A 16610-nucleotide genomic window follows, 5' to 3' on the forward strand; every position below is an offset into this window, starting at 1 on the left:
TACATGTAACTAGTTACTCCCCAACACTGCTGGCGGTGTGATCATTTAACCAGGGTACAGATTTAGGTTCGGATTTTTTAAGCTGCAGAGGACTTACTGAGTCTTAAAAATTATTGAAAACATTATTAAAACAATGTATAAGCTCTTCTGCATATGATTTAACAACAGGAGATGACAAAGGCACAGTAAATTAAATAGGTTTATGATCTAAGAAACTGTAATCACCTAATTCAATGTCCAGCACTGAAAAACCACAGGACATCACAAGGTCAAGTGTATGACCATGTGAATGAGTGGGACTTTTCACCAGTTGAACTAGATCAAATGAGTCTATAAGGCTAATGAAGGCCAGCACACAAGCACATTAAAATCTCCAAGGATTAAAAACTAAATTAGGAATAATACCACTTAAAAACACAGAAAAATTAGCAAGAAAGTCTTTGTGAGGTTTTGGGGGTCGATAAATCAATGCAATCACCAATGGATTAACAGAGCTCAGAGCCAGGAGTTGAAGTTCAAAGCTGTTATAAAATTTTATCTACGTCTTTAAAGCCCGGCAAGAAAAATTATCTTTAAAAATAGTTGCCAATCCTTCTCCCCTTCTCAAAGTCTGGGTTATTAAAAATGTACAGCTGAAACTGACTCATATCCCCGGCAGTAAACCAAGTTTTGTAACAAATAGAAAATCCAGAGAATGCAAAATAAAGAAGTCATTGAGGTTAAAAGTCTTATTCGCAGCTGATCTTGCGTTGACCAAAGCCATTCTTACCCGCACCAGTCCATCCGCTAAAGTGAGCGGATATTGTGCACACACACCGCCATGATGAAGATGAAGCAAATGGGGTTGGGGTAGCTGATCAAAGCTATTCATTATTAAATTCAATTTTCACATTCATTCTTGAGTGAGGGGGCAGGATGGTCACCCCCAATATCCACCCCACCCTCCCCCGACACCGTGCCTGAATACGTTTACAGTTTTTTTGGTTGACTCTCTTGTGAAACCTAGGTGCTGATGATATCTTTGCTCTACACCTCACTTTCTGATTATTCATACAGGAAGGAAAGGGACGGGTAGCCTTGTAATAATCAGTTGTTAGCAACCAGTCACTCTCAGAAAATTATCAGTCAGTATCAAGCAATTGACTTAACTGAATGGTCCCTAAATCCAGACCTGAGCGCTATTAATCAGTAAAATCACAGAAAACGGTAAGATAATACTATTTTTGTTTTTTATCATTTACAATCTTTTAATTAAAGATTGATGGATAAGCCAGTATGACTTAATGTGACATATTTTACTAAATTAAGTGTACTTTTTGAATTATGGATTTAAGACCAGTCAAAACTGAAGACATATCAACATTTCTTTATTATTATTTTTTACACTTTTAGAAAAAGTCGTCATTTAGCTCTTTTATGTTTGCAATACAGATAGTTTCAAAGCAGATTCACAGCAATAAACAAGACAATAACTTATGTTGCACATATTCAATTATAAAACATATATCTTTTCAGATGTAAAGCAGCTCTAAAAAGACACGTGTCTTTATAGAGGTCAATGTAGATCAGTATTGACAGTGTGAATGTTGCAAAGGGAACAAACTAAGTTGATTGTTGTTCAGTTTAATAGCACAAAGTTAATTAAATTAACTTTAGAAAATGGTTGTTTGCACCAAAAATGTATTGTTAATGCTGCCTTAAAATTTAAGTTTATTCAACTCAAACATCCAAGTTTTCACTAAGCGCAACTTAACATTTAATTTTGACTAAACATAAAAATTTTAAGGCAGCATGAACACTTTTTAAAGTTGAAACAGTTTTTTTTACAGTGGATAACAAGCTTAATTTGGTAATAAGCAGCTCTATAGAAGGCAGTTAAGAGTTTCATTAAAACTATAAAATAACACAAAATATTTAAGTATATTTATTTATTTCATAAATTACATATTGTACGGAATGTCCAAATTTTTGACTGGTAATGAATTATTTGAATGATTTATATCTAAATATGCTGGTTCTAATAAAGTTTTCCCCCGACAGTTGGCAGGGAAACATCTTAAACATGGATACTACTACAGAATTCAATTACCCAGATTTAGTACCTCCCTGCCCAGAAAACCTACGGAATATGAACAGCTTGGCTTTGGTCTTAGTTTACGTCATAGTCTTCTGTCTGAGCTTGCCGGGCAACTTGGTGGTGATCTTCGTGGTGTGCTGCATGGAGAACCGCAGGACATCTACTGATGTTTACCTGATGCACCTGGCCATCGCTGACCTGTGCTTTGCCCTAACTCTTCCATTCACAGCTGCTGACCTTCACGCCGGCTACTGGATGTTCGGCACATTTATGTGCAAACTAATATCAGGCTTGCAGGAAGCCACATTTTACTGCTGTGTCTTCCTGCTGGCATGCATTAGCATTGATCGCTACCTGGCCATCGTGAAAGCAACTCAATTCCTCACCCAAAAACGCCATCTGGTTGCCATAGTGTGTGCACTGGTGTGGCTATTTGCCTTTTTGTTGTCATTGCCCATTGTGGTGAATCGCGAGTCCTTTATCTCTATAAATACGGGAGATTATGTATGCCATGACAATTTGACCGCAGAAAACATGGATAGCTGGAGAGTAGGTTTGCGGATTCTCCACCACACTTTGGGATTTTTCCTGCCATTAGCCGTTATGGTATTCTGCTATGGTTTCACCATGTGCACTCTCTGCCGCACACGCAACAGCCAGAAGCAGAAGGCCATGCGGGTCATCCTGTCTGTCGTCTTGGCTTTTATCATCTGTTGGCTGCCCTATAATATCCTAGAGTTCACAGACAGCCTGATGCGAGGCAGCCAGGTGATGGAAACGTGTGAGCTGAGGGACAGCATAGACGTGGCCTTATACGTCACACAGGCAATGGCTTTTACCCACTGTGCTATAAACCCTATTTTGTATGCCTTCATTGGAAAGAAATTCCGCAACCAGCTTCTGACGTCTCTCTTTAAGAAGGGCCTGTTGGGGAGAGACACAATGTCGAAATATCGAGTGGGATCTGTTTATAGCTCTGGAAGCACTAGGCAAATGTCTGTGACTATGTAGTAAACTGTTATCCTCTTTTAACTTTCAAATTATACATATTCTTCCTCTTTATGCTACTGTCAAAGAAATCATTTGTAATAGCCAGAACTGATATCTCGTTCTATCTTATCCCTGTCTTAAAAATACAGTTTTGAGGTTGAGTCAGTTTAAATGAGCTGTAACTTGCTTGCATGTAAACTATAGATGCAGGGGTGTAGATTATGCGGGGGACATGCTAAAAAAGTCATACGAGGAAATTCAAAAGCGTCCAGCTATCACTGTATGAAAACATGGAAACATGAAAACATTAAACTTACGATTGTGTCAATATATAGTTTTTTGTGTTTTTCAAGTCATCTCCAGCAGGTAATAAATAAAGTATATGAACAATGCAGTGCTAATTTACATAGCATTTATTACAGTATAGAAACTATCCTGCCTTGTTATATTAAAAAATTAGTTTGTAGTATATAAATAAGTCATTATTATTTGATAATGTTCAACAGTTATAGATTTCTAAGGCAGTTAAAAGCTAGAAATTAGAGAAAAAATTTAATTTCCTATAAACTCAGTCAAAAGTTTTTGAACAGTAAGCTTGTTAATGTTTTTTAAAGAAGTCTCTTCTGTTCACCAAGCCTGCATCTATTTGATCCAAAGTAAAGCAAAACAGTAAAATTTAGAATTTTTTTTTACTAGGCTATTTAAAATAACTGTTTTCTATTTGAATATATTTTTTAATTACATTTATTGTAATTGCAAAGCTATATTTCAAACATTACTTCAGTCACGCGATCCTTCAGAAATAATTCTGATTGTGATTTGCTGCTCAAAAAACATTTATTAATATTATTATGTTGAAAACAGAGGAGTATATTTTTTTCAGGTTTCTCTGATGAATGGAACGTTCAGAAGAATAGCATTTATCTGAAATAGAAATCCTTTGTTACATTATAAATGTCTTTAACATCACTTTTGAACAATTTAAAGCATCCTCGCTAAATAAAAGTATTAATTTCTATAATTTCCATTCCAAAAAATAAAAATTATACTGACTCTAAGCTTCTGAATTGTATAGTGTGATATTACAAAAGCTTTTATTTCAGATAAATGCTGATCTTTTGATCTTTCTATTCATCAAAGAATCCTGAAAATGTTTTTACTGAACTGTTTTAATATTGATAATAATAATAATAATGATAATAATAATAATAATAATAATAATAATAATAATAATAATAAAAGGTTTCTTGAGCTTCAAATCAGCATATTAGAATGATTTCTGAAGTATGTGACACAGTATGTGAAAAGGGGAAAGTAGAGATTTTCCGTTTTGCATTTTTCAATTTTATTTTTTTTATTTTGGGGTTGGTAAAATCTCTTATTCTCACCAATGCTGCTTTTATTTGATCAAAAATACAGTAAAACAGTAATATTGTACAATGTTATTACAATTAAAAAATATTACAATTGTTTAGCTATGCAATTCATTCCTGTGATGCCATGATGAATTTTCAAAATCAAGAATGTTTTTTTACCACAAACATTTGAAAAGTTTTATTAGTTGCTTGTTTCAGCACGTGCTATTTGTGTTCTTATTCTAAAATAATGTAAAAAGCAAATTTCATTTTGGCTTCAAATGTGTAAATAAAGTTGCTTCAGGAAAAATATGTATCTCACAATTTTAAATTAAACTCTGTTTGAGTAATCAGTCTGCTAGCTCTAGGTCAGGCAATGACTTGATTTCATTATTGTCACCACTTCCTTTCCAAAACAAAACAGAGAGAAGTGAAGAAACCTGTTTTCCTCCTTCAAAGAGCACAGCCTTAAAAAACATTTCAACATACTGCACGTACACACAGATATGCAAAATATGAGCAAACTGCAAAAAAGGTATTATGTTTTATCTTCTAGATATATTAATTTTTGTAATATGATTATTAATTTGAATGGCCATTTTGACTAAGTGTTAATCAAGATAAAATTGCACCTGTCTATGTGGCACGTCATTTATCCATCTGGTTTGCACAGTTAAAGTCTTGAGAAATGGAAACAGGAAAAGGTGCTTTTGAAACAATACATTCCACTTCTGTCTTTTTGCATAAACAAACTCTTCTCTAAATCTTAATGCTGTGTCCATCCCATAATCTCTGGTTTATCCTCATAATCTGTGTTAACCTCAGTTTAACCTATTATCAGTTTACATATTTCTCTGAGTGTGAATTAAAGCACACTGGTGGTTATTTCCAATATTAATACATAAATACGACTAAAAGAAGGGTAAGAATTTAGATATTATTTAAAGAATCAGTGGAAAATGAAATATGTTAACTAATAATCAATTTCTGCCCTGATGCAAGCATGTTTTTGTGTTGTTATTTTCCAAGAAGGGTCCAGGATGTGGTTTGTCTCTCTTTGTTTTCCACTGTATTAAGTCAAAAATAGACTAAAAGAAGATGGTTAGACTTTAACGATTGCTGCATTACATGGAAAATTCACTTCTTTTGTCTCCTCTTGTGCCAAAAGATTTTACTAATAGACCAATTGATCTCCATGTAAGAATAACAATGAAGCTGCCATCTTTCTAAAGTCATGTTTTCAAAATCTCATATATATACATATGTAAAAATGTAATTCTGTATGATTTATAAGCTTGGTTCCTCATGGGAACTTAAATATGTCCCCATAAGGACAAGGGTTTTGTATATTGTATTTTTTTTTTTTATCAAAATGTCCCTATAACACAATTCTGCCTGCCATTAGCTGTCATGATGTTCGGCTGTGGTGCACGCTTTGTAATTGTATTTATTTATTTTTTAAAGGGACAATACACATTAATTAACATGAGTAAACAGGTCTACTATGTAAGTGTGCCAGATTTAGTCATTCAGGCTTATTGTAGTGTCGTTACTGGGCTTGTTGGGCCTTGGCGAGGTTTTCCCGGATGATGGGCATGACCCTGTCGATCCGCTCCCGCATCTCTCGTACGTGTTCCACCGTGGTTCGGTGGATGGCTGGCTGTTATTCCCAGGCCTCTCTGGCTACGTCAAGCAAGCCGTGGGGCTGTCGGCCAAAGAGGATCTCGAATGGGGTAAAGCCGGTGGATGCTTGAGGTACCTCTCGGATTCCGAAGAGTACATAGGGCAACATCTTGTCCCAGTCCCACTTGTCCTCGGCAGCCACTCAACGTGACATCTGTTTTAGCGTTTGATTGAACCGCTCGACCAAGCCATCCGTTTGAGGGTGGTACACGGTGGTGCGGAGCTGTTTGACCTTCAGGAGCTTGCAGAGGTCAGCCATCATCCGGGACATAAACGGGGTGCCTTGGTAAGTCAGTATCTGGGTGGGTATGCCGACCTGACTACTCAGCAGGAACAGCTCCTGGGCGATGGCTTTTGCGGTGGCCTTACGGAGGGGGGTGGCCTTAGGGTAGCGAGTGGCGTAATACAGGATGACCAGGATGTGTTCATGTCCCCGGGCAGACTTTGGCTTCCAGGTCCATCCCGATTAGCTCGAAGGGCACCTCGATGATGGGCAGCGTTATCAGCAGGCTGGGGGGAGGGGTGCGTGGACGCAGATGGGACAGTAAAGGTGGGGCAGGTGGCACAGTAAAGCAGGCCGTATTTCACAATGAAGTGAGGAGTTGGATGGGGTGCCGGCTGGAGCTCCTTCGGGTCGGCGATCCTCACTTGGGCCCAGCAGTGTTTCAGGCGGTCATCCTCATGCTGCTCTCTGGCCAAGGCCCCAGCCCCAGTCACCTGCTGGAAGAGGTCAAAGTAAAGATTAGGGTTATGAGGGGGTGACTCACCACCCCTGGGGCTGTCCGAGGCCAGCAGCACGGGACGCTGTCTGGGCTTCTTTGCTGTCTTCCACTTTTGGCGGTTCCCGGCAAGGTTGACAGGCTGGCTGGTGGTGGCGAGTAGGCGGTCAAATCCCGGCCAATCTTTCCCGAGAAGGACCGGGACTGGCAGATCCCTGACGATCCCGACTTCTACAGGCCAGGCGCCAGGGCGACGCTGACGAGAGCTCGGGACACGTGTCACGATATTTATTAATTCTATGGGTATAGTATTCCAAGTATGTATAGCTCTATAAGAAAATACTGATTGCCCAAAATAACTTCTTCTATGTGGTATTATGCAGTCCCTTCTAGTAGTGGCTCTAGTAAAATAATTAGAATTTAAGAGTAAAATATCTGCAAATTTAATCATATTTTCCCAACTTAAAACCCCACATTTACCGAATTTTTCGGACTATAAGTCGCACCTGAGTATAAGTCGCATCAGTCCAAAAATACGGCATGATGAGGAAAAACATATACAGTATAGGTCGCACTGGACTATAAATCGCATTTCTTTAGAACCAAGAGAAAACATTACCGTCTACAGCCACGAGAGGGTGCTCTATGCTGCTCAGTGTAGACTACAGGAGCACTGAGCAGCATCTCTGGCAGCATAGAGCACCCTCTCGTGGCTGTAGATGGTAATGTTTTCTCTTGGTTCATTTCTCTCGGTTCATGTCAAATTAATTTTGAAAAATAAGTCGCACCTGACTATAAGTCGCAGGACCAGCCAAACTATGAAAAAAAGTGCGACTTATAGTCCGGAAAATACATTAGTTAACATTTCACAATGATGATATGAATTAGACCTGTTATCCAATATTTTCAGAGTCTGCTTATAGAGTCTTTCTATTGATTGCAAAATAGTCCCACCTGTCTGTGTCCAACTGGTGAGACAGTAATTCATATGTGAAAGAATCATAGCATTAATTTATAACTTTGAGGCGTCAGTGGTGAAATGATTTCTTATAAATCTAAAATTTGCCAAATTTAATTTAATTTTATTCCCAACTTTTTAAACTTTTTTTAACATGTAAGTTGTGAATCAAGTATTAAACCTAGTTAACTGATAACCTTTTACCTTCAACTGTGACATCTGGATCTGGATCTATCCGGGTCTATTGGCAGACTTTGAAAAAAGCATACATACAGTTTTGCTAACATTAAGATGTAAACAAGTTTTTTTAACCAATTTGTAATCTTAAAATTTCTGCTGATAATTCATCTGCCACTTGTTTTTTTAGTTTTAGCATTCAAGTGTATCATCAGCATACATCTGGCAATTAACAGCAGGTGCACAAACATCAGGCAAATCATTAATATAAAAACTGAATAACAGAGGACCTAATATTGATCCTTGAGGGACACCAACTGAATTTATAAGTGATTGTGAGATTTTATTGTCCACTTGAACACACTGTTGTCTATCCATTAAATATGATTTTATCCATTTAATTATTCTTGTTGAGAAATTATAATTAAACAACTTTTTAATTAAAATCTCATGATTTACTGTGTCAAATGCTTTCCTTATAAACCTAGAGAAACAACTCCCACCACACCACTTTTATCTAATTTTGCTTTACTATTTTACAAAAGTAGACACTTTGCGGTTTCTGTTGAATGGTACTTTCGAAAACCAAACTGCATCGGCTGCAATGAAAATTATGTGTTATTCAAATGTAATATTATCTGTTCTGAGATATTTGCTGCACACGCAACAGCCAGAAGCATAAGGCCATGTGGGTCATCCTGTCTGTCGTGTTGGCTTTTATCGTCAGCTGGCTAGAGTTCATAGACACCCTGATAGCATAGACGTGGCCTTGTACGTCACACAGGCAATGCTTTCTCTCACTTTGCAATATATCCTGTGTGCCTTTATTCGGAAGAAAATCCCACAAACATCTTCTGACGTCTCTCTTTAAGAAAGGCCTGCTAGGAAGAGAAACGTTGTTGAAGTATCGAGTGGGATCCATCAATAGCTCTGGGAGCACTACGCAAATGTTCAGAAGTCCACCTCGTTCTCCTCAACCAGAGGCTTTGATCCCTCAAGGACCACACCAGTGAGTTTTTAGATCTTGCTCACCAAACCCTCTAACCATCATTGGTCTTTATCATCACAGCCACGGCATGAGAACCATGGCATTAGCTTATTTAAAAAATCTGACCCATGTTATTTTCTTCTTACATAAAAAAATGTAAAGGGCAAATTATTATGTGTTGATACTGCTTCACAGTTCCTTCAGTAAAAAAAGTTAACTTACAGTTGTACATAAAAGTCTGTTTAGAAATCAGTCTGCTCTTGGTCGGGCAATGACATGATTACACTAATGTCACCACTTCTCTGACAAAACAGGAGAAATTACAGAGAGAAGTGAGGTATCTTGGTTTCCTCCTTCACAGAGCAAACATACTTGCAAAATAAAGTTACACTTTTATTTTTATATGTGTGTTATTAAATTCTATTCTTTAAAGTTAATCGAAAATATATGAATCTGAATTATTTTCACCCAGGGGTTTGTTTATATATAATTTCCTGGTTTTTGTAAGGTTTTGTTTTCAAAAAAAAAAAAAAAAAGGAAATATGCTGTGGTCAAGCTCAGACACCTGGTAAGACATGATAAGCCTCTTGCGTATATGATATTTTTAAAGGGTTAAAGTTAGCAGCTGTTCACATGAGGATGCCAACTTGAAATATGTTAAGCTGATATCAATTGTAACAGTCCGGTCAATTTCTGTATTTTTGTGAAAGGATGGAGTGTTTTCAATTCACTCAACCCAACTAACAGAATTTGTTACTGATATTTGTATAAGTAGGCTATGTTTTTTTTATATTCCAAATTCACCAACTGAAATTGATATCTGAAACTGCTTAGAATTTATCCTGAACTACAGTACATTATCAAAATGAATTACAAAAGGAATAAGGAGTCATTTCAGGCATGGTTAGTAGCAACAACAAAACTTTTTTTATTGTATTTTTTATTTGTTTTTTTACTAGGTCTATTTAAGAATATATATAAAAAATGAAAAGTTGCAAGCAGCGATGAAAGGGCCCTAACACCCGGTGGCTTTAGGAAAACAGCAAACAGTGGTAAATATAAAGTGGAATATGTCAACGTCATTTATATGAGCCAAAGTTCCAGCTGCCAGCTGGTGGTGCTATGATTATAACTAAATGTTGACATGTAGATATCTTCAAACTTTGCGCAAGCACAAAATGGGCATGGAAATGTGCATATGCAATTTTCCACGAACATATCAGGATTTATAAAAAGTAAACTAGGCATAAATATGTGCACACCGTATGGACACTCTAGGCTTTAAACATTTTAAAGTGACCTTTTAGACAAATTGAAAAAAATTGAATTGTGAGGTCTCAAAACGCATTTATAGTCTGTATCTCATATATTTCTAATGTATTGTAGGCCTACTCTTAAAGGGTCAGTTCACCCAAATGTTAAAATTACGTTTTCAATTGAGGGACAGAAAGCTCTCGGACTGAATCTAAAATATCTTAAACTGTGTTCCGAAGATGAACGGAAGTCTTACGGGTTTGGAACGACATGAGGGTGAGTCATTAATGACATAATTTTTATTTTTCGGTGCACTAAACCTTTAACAACAGCAAGACAAAGGAGCTCATTGTGAACTTCAGGAAGAAGAAAGAAAGCACTCATGACGCCATCCACATCCTAACTCTAAGGTTGTGGGTTCAAGTCTCAGGCCGGCAATACCACGACTGGGGTGCCCTTGAGCAAGGCACCAAACCCCTAACTGTTCCCTGGGCACCGCAGCATAAATGGCTGCCCACTGCTCTAGGTGTGGGTTCACTACTGTGTGTGTGCACGTCGGATGGGTTAAATGCAGAGCACGAATTCTGATTATGGGTCACCATACTTGGCTGTATGTCACTTCACTTCATTAATGGGATTTTTGTTGAATGGGTCTCCAGCTTCAAGTTCCTGGGAACCACCATCTCAGAGGACCTGTCCTGGACCACAAACACCTCCAGCTTGGTCAAGAAGGCTCACCAGCGCCTCTTCTTCCTCAGGACACTGAAGAAGAACCAGCTGTCTTCAGCCATCATGGTGAACTTCTACCGGTATGCGATCGAGAACATCCTGACCAGTTGTATCATAGTCTGGTATGGGAACTTCTCTCAGCTGCTGACCGCAAGGCACTGCAGAGGGTGGTGAAAACTGCCCAACGCATCACAGGGACACCACTTCCTGCTATTGAGGTCATCCAGAGAAAACGCCATCTACGTCAAGCTCGCAGCATTATTAAGGACTCCTCTCACCCTGACCATAGACTGTTTAACCTCCTGCTCTCCGGGAGATGCTTCAGGAGCCTCCGGACAAGGACCAGCAGACTCAAGAAGTGCTTTTTCTCTACATCTGTCCCCTTTCTGAATTCTGCCCACTGAACCCCTAAATTATGTACATACTGTAGTACTGGCTTATCTGTATATTTTTTGTTCATTTTTAACATATTGTAGACTCTGTATATCCTATAATTACTGCTAATTGCGCTTCTGGTTATTACATTTTTATCCATTTTACTGATAGTCCACTGTATGAAAACTTTTTGGGTATAATCACAGTTGGGTATGTCACAGTTTACTTTATTTTGCTATACTCACTTACATAAATGAACTGTAGTGTCCTGCACCCACTAGTAATATATATATATTAAAGGGATAGTTCTCTTTCAAATTAAATTTTGGTATGTTTTAGCTTACCTCAAGGACATCCAAGATGTAGGTTTCTTTGTTTCCGCAGTATTTCCCATTTTGATATTTTTAGGTCAAACCGTTCTTGTCTGTTACTCATATAATGGAGGTCTATGGTCACCACCTCAAAGAGCATGAACAGAGAAGTCCAAATTAAACAGTTCCCCATCGTAAGTACACATTGATGACCTAAGACACGAAACGAGTGGTTTGTGTAAGAAAACGGAACAGTATTTATATCGTTTTTACCTCTTGTACACAACCACGTCCAACTGATCTGAGGGCGCGAGTGCTTCCTGATGTGACGTGTGCTCGCGCTCTGGCTTAGTCTGCGCAAGTGCGGTAAGCGCTGGAAGTGATCTCTCGTGCATGAACGTCACAGATTGTTTACTGTTTACCACACGCTACGCCACCAATCTGCACTGTCTGAAATATAATGCAGTAATTGTAATTAATTAATTTGTTTATAATGCACCCTATAATCGTTGCGATTATAATAAAAATACAACACATTACTCACTCTATTGACAGCATGCCATTGGGTCCCTCTGGCATTGGACATCGCCTCCAGTTTATACGTGGCAAACTAAACACAACGTGTAAAACGCTGCATCTCAACAGCGGAGAAAACTCAGGAACTTCAGTCAGGCAGGTGTGTGATGTGATACTGTCAATGTCCTCGTCGTCGTCTTGTAGTTGTTCCATTCATGACAACATATGCTCTCCACTTCTGTTGGCATCTCACAACACTTGCTACTAAAACACCACCAATTTTGAAGAGATCTCTGTCTCTCTGAGGCTTGAAGGCGTGCTGCTGCAGCGGATCGCTCCTGAGTACTTGATTTGTGTATTCTGGTACATGTGGTTGTGAAAAAAATTAAACGTTGTCTATGGATATATTGAAATCGTCTTCCATTGCAATTTCCTGTACGTCTAAATATGTTTAGATCTTCACAGTGAAAGGTAACACTTCCAAAATCTCTGTGTAAACCATACAGTAGACAGTAAGTGTAAACAATGAGTGATGTACATGCGCGAGAGATCACTTCTGGCACTTTCCGCGCTTGCGCAGACTAAGCCAGAGCGCGTGTGCATGTGGACGTGGTTGTGTACAAGAGGTAAAAACGATATAAATACTGTTCGTTTTCTTACACAAACTGCTCGTTACGTGTCTTAGGTCATCAATTAGCCCTTCCACACATACAGACTTTTCCGGAAAATTACCGGTAAATTGCCGTAAAGAGATCATGTGTGAACAGGATCTTTTCAAAAATACCGGTAAATTCGTTCCCGCAATTTACCGATATGAGAAGTTGTAACATTACCAGTAAATTGCCGGAATTCTGCTGTGTGTGAACGCAGAAGGAAAATTACCGGTATGAGCACGTAAGAGTTCAGAACGCGGTGACGTAAGACGTCTACTCCGGGCCAATCATAACAATGTGACGCATTTACGCACTGTTTAAGAAAATAAAATAAATGTCATCCAACTGAAGCGACAGTGAAATTAAAGCGCTTCTCCTTATCCGGGCGGATGAAGAAATATGTCATAATTTGAGAGAAACTGTTAGTGATGCAGTAACGTATGATAAAATAACTGTTAACTGTCTCCGAGAGCAAAGCATTCACAGGAAAAGTCAGGTCATCAATAAACTGAAAACATTGTGTCTTAATATCTAAAAAATAAACGACCATCACAAACGAAGTAGTAGACCTAGTGGAAGTATTTCTTGTTCCTATTATGACTTTTGTCAATCTATTTGGGGACCCTGCTACTCCATAAATCCTGTAGCTCTAAACCAGTAGATCTCAACCCGCGGCACGTCATGAAATCACATGCGACCCACCATGCCGAACACAATAAAAAAATAATAATAATAATTTTACAACTTATTTTAGTTTTTACATATGGAAAAACACACAGGGTAAAAACGAGAAGTCGGAGCAGTGGAGAATAGTGCTGGACATTCGGCATCAACTTTCGGTTTGCCCCGCAACTCACTTCAGCCCGTCTTTTTTCCCAATTCTCCCAAAACAGCTATTAAAATAGTTCAGTTTTGTATGTTTGGAGCAGTTTTTGATCGTTAAACAGGCCTATAAGTTTATTTTTTAAAGCGGCCAGCACAGAGAGAGAGAGTTTACATAGCCTATGTTTAATGAGTTTAGCCTTCTGAAATCATCACGAATTGTCTAAAATAAAATCTAAAGATATAAAATTAACGATTAACGTTAAACCCAGATACATGTGCGCTATATCGAATTTTTTGTGCGGAGAGTGCAAGATAAAGCACGCTTTTTATGGGACATATAGGTGCCAGCGCGATCATAATATAAAATAAAGAAATAAAAAATAAAGAAAACTTTCTGCCGTCTCGTCTTGAACAGGAGAGCTTACAAAAATAAACCGAAACTCAGCGAATACATGCCTCGCAGACATGATAAATATATTTATAGAAAGCTTTAAATTACTACTTAACGAAGTAATAAAAACAAACAACAAAAAATCTCAATACAATTATAATCCATATAGGAGGCCCGTCTAATGAGATGATGAGTCAGGCAACTTCATCCTTGCGACACAGACTCAGAAAACACTAGTTTATTAGTAAATAATTCAAATATCTTTTTACTATTTCCCTCTGTCACATTCATGGTTATTACTTTTTCCGGTGAGTTTCTTTTGAACTCAATTTGAACGCAGAACTGTTTATCTGCGCTGATAGACTATTTAATATGAATTTGGATCAATAGGCTACATTTGTGAACGCACCTTTTCTGCAATGTCGCGCGTCTTACAGACTGCAATTTACAATCGCAACTTCATTGTGCTATTAATCCTTTCAAGCCGATTTTCAACAAATTGGTCAGCTCCCGACAGCATCAGGTGTTTTATTAATGGTGAGTATAATTATTTAAACCAGTCGTCTATTACGATGTCTCTGTAACAAAAGCAGTTGCATGAATACTAAAGTTTGAAACAAAAATGAAACCATCAAAAGAAATAGGCTATTGAACACGTATTACCCTCCATGTTTAAAAATACAAGTGCAGCTGTTTAGAGGTTATTGACGTCACAGAATTTACTGGTATTTTGGAATGGATGTGTGAATGGTGCTTTTCCGGAAAAAAGACGGAATGTCGTTGACTGTGTGAACAGCGCATTTTTGAATTTACCGGTAAAGTCGTTCCGGTAATTTTACGGCAATTTACTGGTATTACTGTGTGAAAGAGGCTAATGTGTACTTACAATGGGGAACCGTTTAATTTGGACTTCTCTGTGCATGCTCTTTGAGGTGGTGACCATAGACCTCCATTATATGAGTCACAGACAAGAACGGTTTGACCTAAAAATATCAAAATGGGAAATACTGCGGAAACAAAGAAACCTACATCTTGGATGCCCTTGAGGTAAGCTAAAACTTATCAAAATTTAATTTGAGAGTGAACAATCCCTTTAAAAATCATGTCTGGTGTGTGATAAATTTTTGGTTTGACTGTGGATTAATTCTTGTTAAAACTACAAAAAGTAATTTAGTCAAGAGCAATGAGTGATTTTCTTTCTTTCATTTTCTTGGATTAACATTACAGCAGCTAGTAGCTAAATTAGGTGTGGTCACTTTAAGAGACAATGCATCCATTTTAATGATACACATCCCATTTCTTTCTCCACTGTTTACTTTCACTTATGACATAACCAACAGTTTTTTCAAGGATACTCTCAAAGACGGGTATTTTGACATAATTGTGTACGTATTTGTCAGTACAAGAGACAGAAGAGGCAAATGTGCCCCGAGCACACAGAACACCATGTGTGGGTGCTGAATTGGCCTTTTACTGTTGCATGTTTAAACTGTCATTTGCATTTGTTTGTTCAGGTGAAGGAGAGCTCGTTTCAGTGTTGCGGTGTTCTGTGAGATGCGGCTCTCTGCGTGTGCACAGAACACGGCGCAAGTACTCATTTCAAGTTGTTTTTGAATGCTTTAAACTCCTTTGAATGTTTAAATTGGCGAGGCTTAAAAACACATGCAAATGATAAGCTTTTGTGACCATACACAGTAATGGCCCGTCAACTGTCCTGGAATGTATTTCCCATTCAATGACATAACTATCCAATTTACCACCATATGATGTATTGTTGAAATTAACTAGTTATGACTGTTTCCTGAACACGGTCGCATCTCCTTTGTTTAAACCAGAGCCGTATAGAGAGAGAGTTGCGACAACGGAATGGCTTCCCCGCTGACATGGAGAGGAGAAAATAATGGTTGGCTCAAGTCAGCAGGAGCAATTTGAATATATAAAAATTACAACAACAAAAAATTGTTAGGTAATTATACTTAAATGTATTTATATATAAATTTATACTTAAAAACTTTTTTACATGGAAAATGATTTACTAGAAATAAGGAACAAGCAAAGCTTTGCAAAACCCAGGGAGGTGAGACATTGGAGGGAGTCATTAGTGTTACCTGATCTCAAGGGCGTAGATTTGGTTTGAACATTGGGGGGGTTAAACGTTGTATGCTGCCCGTTATTTTTTTTCAAAAAAATTTTTTTTTATGTGTATTGTTATTGGATAATTTATTTCTTCCTATCTATCTATCTATCTATCTATCTGGCAACATGCTTTAACTGATTACAAATTCAACATATACAAATATGAAAGAGACAACATTTAGACATTTATTTTAAGATTTTTACATTCCACCTCAATGCCTTTTCATTTTTTTTCTAAAGGGAAACACATCTTTAAAACATTAAAGGCATTAATGTATAGCCTAACTTTACAAAGCTGCTGTTTTTCTATACTGTTTCCTATTTTATTTTATTTTATTGATTGAATGGCATCTTCTTTACCTGATCACCTGCTCCTCCTCTCCCTCTGCTGACTTTTCTACCCTGCAGCTATATTTACCTCGAATCTGTTATAAAAACATGTTAAGAGATTATACACCTCATAACGTTATGAA

At 37.8% G+C, this 16610-nt stretch overlaps 1 protein-coding gene across 1 annotated transcript; it reads left to right on the top strand.

The window, feature by feature from the left end:
• Nucleotides 1–1056: 1056 nt before the first annotated feature.
• On the top strand, nucleotides 1057–3156 carry LOC132094801 (C-X-C chemokine receptor type 2-like). Its single transcript, XM_059499433.1, has 2 exons — nucleotides 1057–1206; nucleotides 2041–3156. The coding sequence occupies exon 2, from the start codon at nucleotides 2063–2065 to the stop codon at nucleotides 3086–3088; it is 1026 nt and encodes a 341-aa protein (XP_059355416.1). The 5' UTR covers nucleotides 1057–1206; nucleotides 2041–2062; the 3' UTR covers nucleotides 3089–3156.
• The last annotated feature ends 13454 nt before the right edge of the window (nucleotides 3157–16610 follow it).

The sequence above is a fragment of the Carassius carassius genome, chromosome 19 (assembly GCF_963082965.1).
Source record: "Carassius carassius chromosome 19, fCarCar2.1, whole genome shotgun sequence".
Classification (NCBI taxonomy): domain Eukaryota; kingdom Metazoa; phylum Chordata; class Actinopteri; order Cypriniformes; family Cyprinidae; genus Carassius; species Carassius carassius.

What these genes read in the sequence shown, in the direction of transcription:
- LOC132094801 (XM_059499433.1), top strand. Translation starts at nt 2,063, where the DNA reads ATGGATACTACTACAGAATTCAATTACCCAGATTTAGTACCTCCCTGC.